The sequence below is a fragment of the Seriola aureovittata genome, chromosome 4, assembly GCF_021018895.1.
Source record: "Seriola aureovittata isolate HTS-2021-v1 ecotype China chromosome 4, ASM2101889v1, whole genome shotgun sequence".
NCBI lineage: Eukaryota > Metazoa > Chordata > Actinopteri > Carangiformes > Carangidae > Seriola > Seriola aureovittata.
In genome coordinates, this window is record NC_079367.1 from 21,685,609 (window position 1) to 21,703,457 (window position 17,849).

The window sequence follows — 17,849 nt, forward strand, 5'->3', positions numbered from 1 at the left end:
ACAAGCGAGAGCCAAGCTTCAATAAACATCCTCAGACATAAGACATCCTGGACTCCAGCGCTCTTTCTTCACCACCAATGATAAGAACAATCTGGCGTCACAAACAGGGTCTCTTATGTCTGAGGATATTTTATGAAGCTTGGCCAAGGAGAAAAGAGGAATCATCAATACTGTCTCTTGTGCATGATGTCACCTCAATTCTGAAGCAGGAACCCCTGAGGATAGTCTTTATACACTTAGAGAGATTACTATAGATAGCTTACACTGCATAATTGGTCAAATATCTAAAAGAGTGTGAGAAAAGGGATGTATAAATACACTATTGGTTTATTAACCATAAACAAGGAAACATGACTATATGCGTTCAGGTGCCGATTCTTAAAACACCCATCCACTTGCTACTGACTATATCCAAGGTCTTCTGTTATCAATCGTGGCACCAGCAGTATCAGCAGCAAACCACAGAGTTGCATCTGGAGGAGCCGCCTGAGCGTCTCAAGGCCTGTTAGATTTAATGCAGTAGCTGTGGCACAGCAACCTAGGGCCTCACACTGACCTGAGTCAGTCATTCATTAGGCGGACAAGAGAAAATTCCCTCACAATTTCTATGCTTCAGAAAAGACCAAAAACATATTGTTAGAAGAAGCTGTGGAATGAGATGCTTATAGTTTTTATCAAACAAATACATCTTAAAACCCTAACCCTAATAATAATAATAATATTAATAATAATAATAATAATAATAATAATAATAATGAAAGTATGTGAGTCTGGGAGACATAAAATGCATGTATGTGTTTATTATACATTTTTTTCTCAGCCAGTGTGTGAATGGTCCAGTACAAGGTCTTCTGGTATTTAAGATGGCAGAAGAAACATGTCAGACTCATTGGCAGAGGAAAAAAATTTGACAGCATGTGATTTTTTCAAAAGCTAACTATTTATACAATTAAGCGAAAAAGCTGCTATTCTGCTTTAAAATACAAAAGACAACACCAACAACCCTCAATCCATCTAGCTCAATTAAATTCCTTCTTGAAGATCTTTGACTACAGTGTACATTGACAAAGTTCACAAAAAAGTATCCATATTATATGCGTCTACAGGACTGACACTAACATTGTTCAGTTAATAATAAGTCTAATCAGTAATACGGACTCAACTACATGAACACAGGGATGTGTACTAGAGTTAAATTACAAGGTTGCATTTTCCATATTAAGCTATAACTGTGCACACTATTAATCAAAACTTGACTGATGGCTGCCAAGCACATCGATGATTATCATTACTCATAACAATGTCGTGTAAGACCTGATACTGATCCATCATCATTGATACTGTGGTTTTGTGGAAAAAGACCCTGAGGCCTGCTGGCTCATTATCCATGAGCACAGCCCATTAAGACCAGTTCAACATCCACAGTTGTGATGGAAAAATACAGAATGGGAACAGAGTGTGATTAACTGTTAATTCATTTTGTCAATAAGATTTTGTTTATACAAGCCAAAGGAGGCAATGTATTTCAGTGCTTGAAAAAAAACTTCATCTCTCAGGCCATAAATGAGAGGACTCAGACATCTCGGTGCAAGATAAAACAGTAAGAAATTTAGGTACCTAGCAATTTCATATAAACTGAAGTTAATATGAAAAAAAGCACTTTCAATTAACGGGCACCACAGCTGGATGAGACAGAGCAGCAGCTGAAAACCATGAAGAGCCACTGTTCTGAGCCCTTTCTTTGATGACTTTTTATCTTCTCCTGATGCAGCTTTGGCCACTTTCATTATTTTAATATAAGAGAAAACAATGATGATGCTCATAATCAAAAATTGGAATTGGTATAAAGCTGACCGAAGATTATGCTGCCATATGTAAAGCATAAACACCTCTACTGAACAGAACTGATATTTTGAGTAGTAGCTAAGAGATGCTGATGCTAAGAAGGTGGAGAGAATAAGAATGCAGGGCACAGAGCTGATGCCATGAATGATGAGGATACAGTTCATTGTATTACGGGTAGAGCTCAGCTCTCCATGGCGCAGGGGCATGCAAATGGCCACGTAGCGCTCCAGGGTCATTGCTGCCAGAGTAGCTGGCGTGACTGTAATATACACAAGTACCACAACAAAGATAATGATACATGCCCAAACTTGGATAGTAATATGAAAATGGGTGAAGATAAGAAGGATATCAGACATAAACAACAAGAAACTATCTGACAGTAAAGTAAGAGCAAATAAGATGTAGCGAGCAGTTGTGTAGAAATACTCCTTTTTTAAAAAGGTTATGATGAGCAACAAGTTGATGAAAAGAAAAATCATCACCAGTGACTGTAGAACAACGAACTGGACCTTTCGCAGCAAGAAATCATCACCAGCCAATGAGTTGTTAGCAGCCATATGTCTTCATATGTTTTCTAAACAAACACACACTTTTCTGAGGCACTACCGAAAATCCACCTAAGTGTCATTATGTAACATGTCTGTCAATACAAAATCAGATTCTTTTTGCAAAATGATCAAAGTTCATCTGAATTACTTGGATGCCGTGTTAAAGACAGCAGTTTACCAAACCCTCCATGTTGTTTAAAGATTAATGTCTTCTGCTGAGCTCTGTTCAGCCTTCTGAGAGAGGGCTGTGCGCAATGACTTTAAAGACTACAGCATCTAAAAATAACATAAAATGAAACTTTGCTCATGTCATTGCTCATCACTTAGCTCCTCCCTCTAACTAGCTGATGTTAATTAACCCTGTACAACTATTTTCCCAATTTTTACATATAAGTTCAAGAATTTCACCTTCTGAAGGTACTTGCATACAAAATAATACCCAAGTGTTATAAGTGCTTTGTGTATACAGAGACCCCCATTTTTTCATGAGCATTGTGTAAATAGAAAATTTCACCCAAATGCTGGTAAGTTGAAGTCCTGTAATACAAACAATAGGAGCTTATCCAAAAGTAGCGCCTCTATGGGGGGCAAGCGTCTTGGACATTTGTCATTATAGTTACAATAACATACAGTTCCACGGTGGAACATTGGTGCTGCAGTAAATCGCTCAAGCCCATAATTAGTTGATCCCTAATTTATACCATGAAGCAAAGAAGCATTGACTTAAAAATACAAACGGCAACACCAACAATCCTCAATCCCTCTAGCTCAATTAAATTCCTACTTGAAGAGTTTTGACTACAGTGTGAATTGACAAAGTTCACAAACAAGTATCCATATTACATGTGTCACTACAGGACTGACAGTAACATTATCCAGTCTAATCAGCAATATGGACTAAACAACATGAACACAGTGATGTGTACTAGAGAATTACATGCTGCATTTTCCATATTAAGCCATAAATGTTCTAAACTATGTAAAAAAAGACACTTCATGACTGACGGCTGCCAATGATCGCACTGATTATTATTACTCATTATGATGTCATGTAAGACCTGATACTGATCCATCATCACTGACACTGTGGTTTCGTGGAATAAACTCACAGGCCTGCTGGATCATTATCCGTGAGCACAGCCTATTGAGATAAAGACCAGTTCAACATCCACAGTTGTCATGGAAAAATAGAGAATGCACATAGAATGTGATTAACTGTTAATCTAATTTGTCAAATATGATTTCTTTTACACAAACCAAAAGAGGCAATGTATTTCAGTGCTTGAAAGAAAACTTCATCTCTCAGGCCATAAATGAGAGGACTCAGACATCTCGGTGCAAGATGAAACAGTAAGAAATTTAAGTACTTGACAATTTCACATAAACTTAAGTTAATGTGAAACAAAGCACTTTCAATGAACGGGCACCACAGCTGGATGAGACAGAGCAGAAGCTGAAAGCCATGAAGAGCCACTGTTCTGATCCCTTTCTTTGATGACTTTTTATCTTCTCCTGATGCAGCTTTGGCCACTTTCATTATTTTAATATAGGAGAAAACGATGATGATCCTCATAATCAAAAACCGGAATTGATATACAGCTGACCTAAGATTATGCTCCCATATGTAAAACATAAGCAACTCTGATGTACATATGTGAAGTTTTTTGTAGAAGCTAAGAGAAGCTGATACAAAGAAGGTGGAGAGAATAACAATGCAGGGCACAGAACTGAGGCCATGAATGATGAGGATACGGTTCATAATATTGTGTGCAGAGCACAGCACTCCATGGCATAGGGGCATGCAAATGGCCTGAGAAACTTTGTTACATTGTAAAGAAGTGTCTTTAAGTATAACTACTGGTGTGTTTAATGTGAATATTGACAACCTCTACTCAATGGAACTTTGATTCTTCAACTTTGACTTACTGTTCATTTGGTAGTTTTGGTTATAATTAAGTTCACTCTTTATCAGGGTTCCAGATTAATAGTAACAATTTGAGACTGAACCAACATTTGCTATCCTCTCTTTTTTCAGGATGGTGGCCCTGAGGGACTTTAATTCATTTTAATGTTATTATTTAGTATTAATATTTTCTTAATTTATGATAGCCAATACATTGATAAACAACCAAGGCCCAACATATTGATTAATCTATGGAAGATAGACTGATCTAAATGATTCATTTTCCTCCAGAAAATATAGATGACGCACTGGCATGGTCAATCAAAAAACAACAAGCCCAAATTCAGGCCTAAACATTTGCTCAAACACTTATTCAGTGTAAATTCTAAGGTAGCAGGTCGATGACTTTATGACTTTATGAGTGATGTACTCATCCTCTCGAGGTCAGCCACTAACCAGCTGTAGGGATAGGTATAGTTAGCATTTTATCTTTACCTTATCCATACCCTTATTGATCCAGCTAATACTATCATTGGTTCTTCATCATTACTGAAGAACTGGGTTTTTTTAGAGCCCAACCGATATTGGATTTTTGGGGGAGTAAAAGAATTCAGATATCGATATATTGGCTGATATATATATATAAACACTCGTGAAAAAGATATGTAATGAAAGCAGGATATTTTACAGTTTAACAATAAACTTTATTGTCCAAAATTATTTCAGTTAACTGAAACAGTAAACTTCCCTGGGAATTAAATAAAATAACCATAAAAATGAATAAATATAAATAAAAAGCATGACAACAAATATGTATTTATATGTTATATATATATATATATTAAACATGAATAAAAAACAATGGATCAAATATACATAAAATGCTGCCGATATAACTTGACCAAAGCATTTCCACTGCATTATTGCTTCTTAATAAAAGTATTCATATCATATCAAAGAATATATGTGCTGATATCGATATATCTGTGATAGGCCAATCGGCCAACCGATAAATCGGTCAGGCTCTAGGTTTTTTTTTCAAATAATCATTTTTAAAAAGAATAAATTCAATTTATTGTCTCAGCCGGTTGCTCAATTTGCAACAATCTATCACAAATCTTAAAATGTGACAAACTAAAATGATCAGTTAGACTTATATGCTTAACCAGAACAATGTTGTGTAAAAGACACAGGGAGACATGGGACAAAATAGATGAAAACATGTTTTTTGCATGTTTAACTGATGATTTCATAAAGTACTTATTGGCCTTATGTGTGCATGTGTGCATGTGTACTGAGTATGCAGCCCCACCTCGCCCAGAGAGCAGAGAAGAGAAGCAGTGCAACTGTACATGACTAATAGAAAAAAAAATATGGCAGTTTATAGTGACCGTCAAAATAAATCAATGTATGGGAAATGAAGCGTCGAATTACAATATCAAAATCAAAATATTTTCAGCGTCGTCTACTATTTATACCATGAAGCAAAGAAGCATTGACTTAAAAACACAAATGCCAACATCAACAACCCTCAATCCCTCTAGCTCAATTAAATTCTTTCTTGACTACAGTGTACTTTGACAAAGATCACAAAGAAGTATCAATATTACATGTCACTACAGGACTGACAGTAACATTGTCCAGTTAATAAATCTAATCAGCAATATGGACTCAACAACATTAACATGATGTGTACTAGAGAACTGAATTACATGCTGCATTTCCATATTTAGCTATAACTGTGCTGAACTATGTAAAAAAAACGTCATGACTGACAGCTGCCAAGCATCTCATTGATTATCATTGCTCATAACAATGTCATGTAAGACCTGATACTGATCCATCATCACTGATACTGTGGTTTTTTGTGGAAAAAACTCAGAGGCCTGCTGGCTCATTATCAGTGAGCACAGCCCATTAAGACCAGTTCAACATCCACAGTACTCAATACAGAATGCACATAGAATGTGATTAACTGTTAATTTAATTCATCAATAAGATTTCTTTTATACAAGCCAAAGGAGGCAATGTATTTCAGTGCTTGAAAAAAAACTTCATCTCTGAGGCCATAAATGAGAGGACTCAGACATCTTGGTGCAAGAAAAAACAGTAAGAAATTTAAGTACCTGACAATTTCATATAAACTTAAGTTAATATAAAAAAAAGCACTTTCAATGAACGGGCACCACAGCTGGATGAGACAGAGCAGCAGCTGAAAACCATGAAGAGCCACTGTTCTGAGCCCTTTCTTTGATGACTTTTTATCTTCTCCTGATGCAGCTTTGGCCACTTTCAGTATTTTAATATAGGAGAAAACAATGATGATGCTCATAATCAAAAATTGGAGTTGATATATAGCTGACCTAAGATTATGCTGCCATATGTAAAGCATAAACAACTCCACTGAACAGAACTGATATTGTTTGTAAAAGCTCAGAGATGCTGATACAAACAAGGAGGAGAAAATTAGAATGCCTGGTACAGAGCTGATGCCATGAATGATGAGGATACAGTTAATTGTATTACGGGTAGAGCTCAGCTCTCCATGGCGCAGGGGCATGCAAATGGCCACATAGCGCTCCAGGGTCATTGCTGCCAGAGTAACTGGCGTGACTGTGACATACACAAGTACCACAAGAAAGATGATGACACATATCCAAACTTGTATGGTAATTTGAAAATGGGTGAAGATGAGAAGGATATCAGACATAAGCAACAAGAAACTATCCGACAGTAATGTAACAGCAAACAAGATGTAGCGAGCAGTTGTGTAGAAATACTCCTTTTTAAAAAAGGTTATGATGAGCAACAAGTTGATGAAAAGAAAAATCATCACCAATGACTGTAGAACAACGAACTTGACCTTTCGCAGCAAGAAATCATCACCAGCCAATGAGTTGTTAGCAGCCATGTCTACATATGTTTTCTAAGCAAACACACCCTTTCTGAGGCACAACCAAAAATCCACTTAATTGTAATTATGTAACATGTCTGTCAATACAAACTCAGATTCTTTTTGCAAAGTCCATCTGAACTGTTCAGATGCTGTGTTAAAGACAGCTGTTTACCAAGCCCTCCATGTTGTTTACAGACTAATGTCTTCTGCTGAGCTCTGTGCAGCCTTCTGAGAGAGGGCTATGCGCAATGACTTTAAAGACTACAGCATCTAAAAATATCACATGAAACTTTGCTCACCATAGTGTTGTCATCACCACCTCACTGGCTCATGTCAACCCTCTGAGGTCTAAGGCTATTTTCTCGATTTTTACATCATTTCATAAATTCATCTTTTGTAGGTACCTGCCTATACGTATAATACCAAAGTGTTATAAGTGCTTTATGTAAACTGAGGGCCCCGTTTTTTCACTGTGTAAAGATATAATTTGGTCCAAATGTTGAAAAGTCAAATTTTTAAAATTTTTCTAACTTTACTCATGTGGATGAATTGTTTCGGTGCTTTAAATGGGTTTACCAAGTCTCTGATTCACAAAAGAAGTGGAATAAATGAACAAAAATAGATATAAATGTAGATGTATAAAATATGTCTAAAGCCAAATTATGTAATATTACTGTGGCCCTGAGAGCTCCACGCACTGGCTTCGCATGTGTTTTTTTTCTTAAGTTGCAGTTCGTTGAGCTCTCAGGGCCACTGTATAATATAATTTTTTGAGCAGAAGTGTTGTCTGTCACTCTGCTTTCACCAAATGTCAGATCGACTGAGATGAATGGGATTGAATAATGGGATGTGTTTAACTGAAAGATTTGCATAATTACATTTTTTTTTTTAACAAAATATTTACTATACAAAAAGATTCCAAAAATGTAGTAGATGTGCCCATCCTATAAAACATGAACTGATAAAACAATGTGAGACTGAAAAATCTGAAGAAAAGCATGACGTCACTGATGGGTAGGCCTTCCTATTGTATCTCATAAAAATTTCAGAAGGAAACTATAATGTAAAAGAGTTTTTTTCTTCCTATGAACGATAAAAAACCAGAAGAAACACTATTTACAATATTTATATAATGTACATGTTTTCATGATTTCGAATCTCCATTCAGCCATTCTGCAAAACAGTTTCTTTCCAGCTGCAGGCAAAAGGCTGGCCTTTTCTTTTGCAGTGTTCACACCTCCTGCGACCTGTGGTGGGTCTCGTGCTTGGGCCTGCTACAATGACACCAGCAATAGGCACAGGAAGATGAATGGGCAACATTCAACTGAATATTGAGCCAGATGTTCGACTGAGACCGTCGTCCATTGTTCCAGACATCAGGCATTTGGTGGCCGCTATGCAATGTCAGCCGTCTCATTAGGTGAGTCGACACATTGTTGGCCTATTGTTGAACCGATCCACTGCAGCTATATATTTATCAAAAAGTAAGAGTGCAATGTTTTAATTTTGTTTTGTTGCAATTGTTAATTTACTTATTTAAATATTTTTCTTCTGGTTATGCCTACACGCTGAATTTACAGTACAATCACATTGAATTTGTGTCTGTTTGAAGGCTTATTGATTTGATATAAAACATGTCATTTTTCATGAATCAGCTGTGGAAAAGCGCAAACACAATAATGCAATGAGTACAATGTTGTAATTTTATGTCTCTGCAATAATGGTCATTGCTTGCAAGTTTGGTCTGGTTATGCCCGTGCTGAATTTACAGCATATGTAGACCTACATTGGTTTTAAGGTTTGTTAATAGGCCTATTGATTTATTTCTCATTTGTTGAATGATACCATGATATAATACGTAATAATTTATTCATTAATTAGCCTATTGCAGACAGTCTGTTTTATGTTGTGCTGATGGACAGATTCTTGAAAACTCATGTACAGTCGCACTACTTCACTGTCGTCTGCTCTTTACACAACATCGCTTATTGATCATGCCAGAGTGTCATTTAGATTTCCCAGAGGGAAATTAATCATTTAGCTTAATCAACTATTCGATAAAATAGTTGATAGATTTACCGTTCGTAAAATAGTTATAAGTTATAATAAAAAATGAGTGGCATCCCTATGGCCATCCCAGATCCATCTTATGGAGCCTCTGCCAGACTTTTTGATGTGGGCATTCACATCTGTCTGAGGGCAGTCCTTGTTGTTTTCCCTGTAGGTTCCACAGGCAGAAAACCTGTGGTAATGGAGAGCCCTGAAGCACTCTGGGCTAGAATAAAAATTATCTATATAGATATGGTAACAACAACATCATAGGACAGGCCATGTCAGGACGAGATGTCACTTTTTCTTGTGTAAACTAATAAGTCCACTGTGTAGCCATTCCTTGAATCAGCCAACACATACAGCTTGAATCCCCATTTTATGGATTTTGCCTTCATGTACTGGATCATCCCCGCTTGAGCCTTGGAGGCAGCCATTCTCTCATTCATGGCCAGGTCTCTGTAGGGATGATAAAATAACTAGCTTGCATTCTTGATGGTGTCCATGAGAGGCTTTACTCTGAAGAGTTTGTGGTGGTTTGGATTGTGCCCTTCATTCAGTCATTTTCTAGATCCTCATCAGGATTGCTGAGATTAATGTAACAGGACATTGTTCTGTACCTGTCCTGTGACTAGGGTTGCAAAATTCTGGGAATTTTCAAAAATGGAAACTTTCCATGGGAATTTATGTGAATTTATGGGAAATTATGGGAATAAACGGGAATAAACTGGGAATTTTCAAAATTGAAGGTTGGCTCTTCATAGGGAACTTAAATATAGTTGAACAAAGTATATTTTAGCATAATCTTGACTAAAACAAACAGATACCATTCAAATACACTCGAATATCCATGCCATTCCTCAATCACATGCACAGAGCACACTGCTTACTGCTAAGCTAACGAGACCACACCCCCTACTGGCACTGTGCATGCCTCCATCACATGAACAGAAGATTTCTAGAAAACTGGACCAAACTTTTGAGCCTGAAGCACAGAGACTATTGAAGGCACACATTTGAGCCTGTGGAATAAACATATATAATATATGTACATATATATAATATATTCCCAGTTAGTTCCCCTAAATTCCCATTAATTCCCAATAATTCCCATTATTCCCATGGACAGTTTCCAATACGGAATATTTCCAAAATTCCCAATCTTAACTTCCCATGGAAATTTACCGGAAACTTTCAAGAAATTTACCTGAAATTTTCCGCCCCTTTGCAACTCTACTCTATACACCTATGTAGATATTGCATTAAAAACCAGACGTTTGCGACTAGAATAGTCATTTACCACATTAACAATGTATAGAGTGTATTTCTGATTAGTTTAATGTTATCTTCATTGAAAAAAAGTGCTTTTCTTTCAAAAATAAGGAAATTTGTAAGTGGCCCCAAACTTGTGAACGGTAGTGTATATATATATATATATATATATATATATATATATTTAACATGAATAAAAAACAATGGATCAAATATACATAAAATGCTGCCGATATAACTTGACCAAAGCATTTCCACTGCATTATTGCTTCTTAATAAAAGTATTCATATCAGCGCATATCGAAGAATGTATGTGCCGATATCGATATATCTGTGATAGGCCAATCGGCCGACCGATAAATCGGTCAGGCTCTAGGTTTTTTTTTTTCATATAAATCATTTTTAAAAACAATAAATTCAATTTATTGTCTCAGCCGGTTGCTCAGTTTGCAACAATCTCTCACAAATCTTAAAATGTGACAAACTAAAATGATCAGTTAGACTTATATGCTTAACCAGAACAATGTTGTGTAAAAGACACAGGGAGACATGGGACAAAATAGATGAAAACATGTTTTTTGCATGTTTAACTGGTGATTTCATAAAGTACTTATTGGCCTTATGTGTGCATGTGTGCATGTGTACTGAGTATGCAGCCCCACCTCGCCCAGAGAGCAGAGAAGAGAAGCAGTGCAACTGTACATGACTAATAGAAAAAAAAATATGGCAGTTTATAGTGACCGTCAAAATAAATCAATGTATGGGAAATGAAGCGTCGAATTACAATATCAAAATCAAAATATTTTCAGCGTCGTCTACTATTTATACCATGAAGCAAAGAAGCATTGACTTAAAAACACAAATGCCAACATCAACAACCCTCAATCCCTCTAGCTCAATTAAATTCTTTCTTGACTACAGTGTACTTTGACAAAGATCACAAAGAAGTATCAATATTACATGTCACTACAGGACTGACAGTAACATTGTCCAGTTAATAAATCTAATCAGCAATATGGACTCAACAACATTAACATGATGTGTACTAGAGAATTGAATTACATGCTGCATTTCCATATTTAGCTATAACTGTGCTGAACTATGTAAAAAAAACGTCATGACTGACAGCTGCCAAGCATCTCATTGATTATCATTGCTCATAACAATGTCATGTAAGACCTGATACTGATCCATCATCACTGATACTGTGGTTTTTTGTGGAAAAAACTCAGAGGCCTGCTGGCTCATTATCAGTGAGCACAGCCCATTAAGACCAGTTCAACATCCACAGTAGTCAATACAGAATGCACATAGAATGTGATTAACTGTTAATTTAATTTATCAATGAGATTTCTTTTATACAAGCCAAAGGAGGCAATGTATTTTAGTGCTTGAAAGAAAACTTCATCTCTCAGGCCATAAATGAGAGGACTCAGACATCTCGGTGCAAGATAAAACAGTAAGAAATTTAAGTACCTAGCAATTTCATATAAACTGAAGTTAATCTGAAGCAAAGCAACTTCTATGAACGGGCACCACAGCTGGATGAGACAGAGCAGCAGCTGAAAACCATGAAGAGCCACTGTTCTGAGCCCTTTCTTTGATGACTTTTTATCTTCTCCTGATGCAGCTTTGGCCACTTTCATTATTTTAATATAAGAGAAAACAATGATGATGCTCATAATCAAAAATTGGAGTTGATATATAGCTGACCTAAGATTATGCTGCCATATGTAAAGCATAAACAATTCCACTGAACAGAACTGATATTGTTTGTAAAAGCTCAGAGATGCCGATACAAAGAAGGAGGAGAAAATTAGAATGCCTGGTACAGAGCTGATGCCATGAATAAGGAAGATACAGTTCATTGTATTACGGGTAGAGCTCAGCTCTCCATGGCGCAGGGGCATGCAAATGGCCACATAGCGCTCCAGGGTCATTGCTGCCAGAGTAACTGGCGTGACTGTGACATACACAAGTACCACAAGAAAGATGATGACACATATCCAAACTTGTATGGTCATTTGAAAATGGGTGAAGATGAGAAGGATATCAGACATAAACAACAAGAAACTATCCGACAGTAAAGTAACAGCAAATAAGATGTAGCGAGCAGTTGTGTAGAAATACTCCTTTTTAAAAAAGGTTATGATGAGCAACAAGTTGATGAAAAGAAAAATCATCACCAATGACTGTAGAACAACGAACTGGACCGTTAGGAGCAAGAAATCATCACCAGCCAATGAGTTGTTAGCAGCCATGTCTACATATGTTTTCTAAGCAAACACACACTTTTTTTAGCCACGACCAAAAATCCACTTAAGTATCATTATGTAACATGTCTGTCAATACAAACTCAGATTCTTTTTGCAAAGTCCATCTGAACTGTTCAGATGCTGTGTTAAAGACAGCTGTTTACCAAGCCCTCCATGTTGTTTACAGACTAATGTCTTCTGCTGAGCTCTGTGCAGCCTTCTGAGAGAGGGCTATGCGCAATGACTTTAAAGACTACAGCATCTAAAAATATCACATGAAACTTTGCTCACCATAGTGTTGTCATCACCACCTCACTGGCTCATGTCAACCCTCTGAGGTCTAAGGCTATTTTCTCGATTTTTACATCATTTCATAAATTCATCTTTTGTAGGTACCTGCCTATACGTATAATACCAAAGTGTTATAAGTGCTTTATGTAAACTGAGGGCCCCGTTTTTTCACTGTGTAAAGATATAATTTGGCCCAAATGTTGAAAAGTCAATTTTTTTTTAAATTTTCTAACTTTATTCATGTGGATGAATTGTTTCGGTGCTTTAAATGGGTTTACCAAGTCTCTGATTCACAAAAGAAGTGGAATAAATGAACAAAAATAGATGTATAAATGTAGATGTATAAAATATGTCTAAGGCCAAATTATGTAATATTACAGTGGCCCTGAGAGCTCCACGCACTGGCTTTGCATGTGTTTTTTTTCTTAAGTTGCAGTTCGTTGAGCTCTCAGGGCCACTGTATAATATAATTTTTTGAGCAGAAGTGTTGTCTGTCACTCTGCTTTCACCAAATGTCAGATCGACTGAGATGAATGGGATTGAATAATGGGATGTGTTTAACTGAAAGATTTGCATAATTACATTTTTTTTTTTAACAAATTATTTACTATACAAAAAGATTCAAAAAATGTAGTAGATGTGCTCATCCTATAAAACATGAACTGATGAAACAATGTGAGAAGGAAACATCTGAAGAAAAGCATGACGTCACTGATGGGTAGGCCTTCCTATTGTATCTCATAAAAATTTCAGAAGGAAACTATAATGTAAAAGAGTTTTTTTCTTCCTATGAACGAAAAAAAAATTAAAAAAAATAAACACTATTTACAATATTTGTATAATGTACATGTTTTCCTGATTTCGAATCTCCATTCAGCCATTCTGCAAAACAGTTTCTGTCCAGCTGCAGGCAAAAGGCTGGCCTTTTCTTTTGCAGTGTTCACACCTCCTGCGACCTGTGGTGGGTCTTGTGCTTGGGCCTGCTACAATGACACCAGCAATAGGCACAGGAAGATGACCCGCAGGTGCCTGCCATTTGGTGGCCGCTATGCATATTAAAAAAATGAGTGGCATCCCTATGGCCATCCCGGATCCATCTTATGGAGCCTCTGCCAGACTTTTTGATGTGGGCATTCACATCTGTCTGAGGGCAGTCCTTGTTGTTCTCCCTGTAGGTTCCACAGGCAGCAAACCTGTGGTAATGGAGAGCCCTGAAGCACTCTGGGCTAGAATAAAAATTATCTATATAGATATGGTAACAACAACATCATAGGACAGGCCATGTCAGGACGAGATGTCACTTTTTCATGTGTAAACTGATAAGTCCACTGTGTAGCCATTCCTTGAATCAGCCAACACATACAGCTTGAATCCCCATTTTATGGATTTTGCCTTCATGTACTGGATCATCCCTGCTTGAGCCTTGGAGGCAGCCATTCTCTCATTCACTCATTTCTTCTGTGACACTAGCCAATGGGCACTCAGAAAATTACGAACGACCTACCCACTGCCTTAATATTACAATACTTTATAGTTAGGACTCTTGGTTTGGACTTCGGGTTTATTTCCCGTTTTATTTTGAAATCACTTGCCCTGTGTGTTGTGTGCTTAATTTACTTCCTGTTCCTGCTTAGTGATTGCCTGCCCTGCCCTAATGTGTTTAACCTGTGTTCAATTACCCTTAACCTCAGTTTGTCTGTTTTGTCACAGTTTGTTCCAGTTCAGTCCCCTCATGTGTTTCCTTAGTTTTGCCAGTTTTTGGGATTGCATTCAGATTCTACAGTTTTTTTGTCTCCACCATTCAACAGTTTTTAGGTGTCCACCTGGCGACAGCCAGAGCCGGAGGCATATTGTCTTCGGGTTGTCAGTCCGTCCATCCCATTCTTATGGAAACAGTTTCTCAATAACGCCTTAACGGAGCTTCTTCAAATTTTGCACAAACATTCATTAGGACTCAAGGATTAGATTTTGCAGGTCAAAGGTCAAGGACATGGTGTCCTCACAATACACAGTTTTGGCCTTGTGAATGTGATATATTTCACAAACTCCTTGAAGTAACTTCTTCAAATTTGGTTAACCTTGACTCAAGGACAAACTGATAAAATTTTGGTGGCTAAAGGTCAAAGGCTCAAAAACCATGGTTTTGGCCTTTTGAATGCAATATTTTGAGAAGTCCTCAAGGGAATCCCTTCAAATTTTGCACAAATATCCACTGTGTGAGTGAGTGAACAGAGCGTCTGTTTGTTTGGTCTTTCTTTTTGATTTTTTATCTGTAAATGGGCTGTAATTCCACATAGTTTATTAATCACAGTTCACATTGGTTTAGATACAGTGCTTTTTGGTGTTTTTTTTCTCTGATCTTTCCCCTTACCGGCGTCTTGTGGAAGGGGAAGCCATTTTAAGTCACAACACTTCTGAGTGGAGGAGTGGGCTTCCTCTTCTCCATGGCTTTTAAACCCAACTCACTGGAGGTCCAACACTTTGTTGAGGGGAGGTTGCTTTTAATCAGAGCTCAGTTCGACCATTTTAAAGCTGTTTCTATTAATGTTTATACTCCAACAGCTGGTGCAGAGAGGAAGCAGTTTTTACTTAAAGTAAATGATGTTTTAAATGGCTTTGCCTCAGAGGATTTTTTATTCTTGGGTGGGGATTTTAACTGCACTGAAGATACGACTTTAGGTCGCAATCATGCAGAGCCTCATCCTGCCTCTCAGCACGCCTTAAAGCAGCTGGTCCACTCTCATGGCCTGGTGGATGTGTGGAGGAGGATGCACCCAGACTCTAGACAGAATACCTGGTTCCACTTCAGAGAGCGTAGGGTCTCCTCAGCCAGAATTGACCGGATTTATTGTTTTTAAGCATCATTTTAACATTGTTAAAAATTGTAATATTTTATCTGCTGGTTTTACTGATCATTCCCTGCTTTTATGTAGTGTTTTTATTGGAAAATTTTAGGCCAAAAAGCGCATATTGGCATTTTAATTCTGTTTTAATATTTGACAAGAGTTTCAAGTCTTTATTTATTTCTGGGGTTTTTAGACAGAGAAAGGATGATTTTAGCAGTCTTAGGCAGTGATGGGACCATAGTAAGACTCCTGTGTCAGCAGCACACCATCAATGTCACCCGAGACATCACCAGATCTATGTAGGATCTAGAGACCAATATAATGGAACTAGAACATTTAAGTGAGTCCACAGAAAATCGAGGCTATATTGAAAGCCACAAAGTAAAAAAAAATGGCTTTAGCCAACCTGTTAGATGCTAAAGTAAAGGGTGCACTGGTTAGGTCCCAGTTCCAGACCATCAGGGAGATGGATGCTCCCTCTAGCTTCTTCTTCAGCCTGGAGAAGAACAGACAGGGGAAAGTAATCCACGCACTGCTCTTCGACACGGGGCAGGAACTCACGGAACAAAGCCAGATACGAAAGTGAACTGTGAGTTTCTATTCTGAACTCTACAGTAGTGTAAGCTGAGAGTCGGAGCTTTTCGCTACCACAACTGACATGTGGTCAAGCCGTACAGCGGAGCCCTATCAGAGTCTTACGGTGCATTTCATTAAAGAAGACTTCAACCTCTAAGTTTGCTACCTTCAAACTGCCTACTTCCCAGATGACCACACAGGGGAAAACATTGCAGCCGGCTAATGACAGGGGCTTGCCAACTGAGATCTCCATGGAGAGAACCATGTCTGCATAACAACAGACAATTTTACATGCTTACAAGGCTGTAAGTTAAACAAATCAGTCAACAAACTACTGTGATTGAAGTAGTTAAATAAAACTGTCATTCATATCAATTCACACATCATATAATTTCATCATGACATATAAGCCTGGCCTACAGGATACAGTTCATGTTTAATCAATCTAATATATTGTTAGTCATAATATAGAATGATTTATTCCTTGTGTTTGTTGAATAATACAGAAGATAAGGAACTTTAAAAAAATAATCGCATATTAAATCGCAATTGCAATATTGGTTAAAAAAAAAAAAAAAAAATCACATCTATTTTATTTTCCCAAATCGTTCAGCCCTAGGAACTACCTCAGGTCTCAAAAGAGACAAACTCACATCTCAAGGTTCCCCTCCAAATGCAGAAGCTACAGGCTGCCCTGCAGGGCATGCAGGGGCAGAGGACTCCTGGCATCAATGGCCTCACAACAGAGTTTTATAAGGCCTTCTGGGACATCTTGGCACAAAATGTCCTCGATGTTTTTAATGAGTGTCTGGCCTCTGGTTCCATGCCGGTGTCCTGCAGGAGGGCAGTCCTCACCCTACTGCTAAAGTAGGGGAGCCTGCAGGACATCCAAAACTGGCGCCTTGTGTCACTGCTCTGTGTGGATTACAAACTTCTGTCCAAAGTCTTGGCCTCCAGGCTCGGGAGAGCTATGGAGCAGGTTGTCCACTGGGAACAGACCTACTGTGTGCCCGGCAGGTCAATGGTGGACAATGTCCACCTAATTTGGGATGTTTTGGATGTGTCTGGTTCATTGGGTTTAGATACTGGTCTGATTTCCCTGGATCAGGAAAAGGCTTTTGACCGCATTGAGCACAACTTCCTTTGGAAAATAATGGAGAAGTTTGGGTTCAGCACTGATTTCACAGCTAAGATCAAGGTGCAGTAAAGTGAGGTTTTGAGAGTGTGCTGAAGTTTAACGGCAGTCTGTGTGCTCCTTTTAGAGTGTGCAGAGGTGTCAGACAGGGCTGTGCTGTCAGGGATACTCTATGCACTCTCCCTGGAACCCCCATCAACAAGATACGCTCTAGGCAACAGGGTGTAGTTTTA

The 17,849-nt window shown here is 37.9% G+C and overlaps 3 protein-coding genes across 3 annotated transcripts; all 3 read right to left on the bottom strand.

The window, feature by feature from the left end:
• Positions 1 to 1,469: 1,469 nt before the first annotated feature.
• Positions 1,470 to 2,402, bottom strand: LOC130167772 (odorant receptor 131-2-like). Its single transcript, XM_056374260.1, has one exon. The coding sequence runs from the start codon at positions 2,400 to 2,402 to the stop codon at positions 1,470 to 1,472; it is 933 nt and encodes a 310-aa protein (XP_056230235.1).
• A 3,872-nt stretch (positions 2,403 to 6,274) lies between these two features.
• On the bottom strand, positions 6,275 to 7,207 carry LOC130167773 (odorant receptor 131-2-like). Its single transcript, XM_056374261.1, has one exon. The coding sequence runs from the start codon at positions 7,205 to 7,207 to the stop codon at positions 6,275 to 6,277; it is 933 nt and encodes a 310-aa protein (XP_056230236.1).
• Positions 7,208 to 11,841: 4,634 nt separating this feature from the next.
• On the bottom strand, positions 11,842 to 12,774 carry LOC130167780 (odorant receptor 131-2-like). Its single transcript, XM_056374272.1, has one exon. The coding sequence runs from the start codon at positions 12,772 to 12,774 to the stop codon at positions 11,842 to 11,844; it is 933 nt and encodes a 310-aa protein (XP_056230247.1).
• Between the last annotated feature and the right edge of the window lie 5,075 nt (positions 12,775 to 17,849).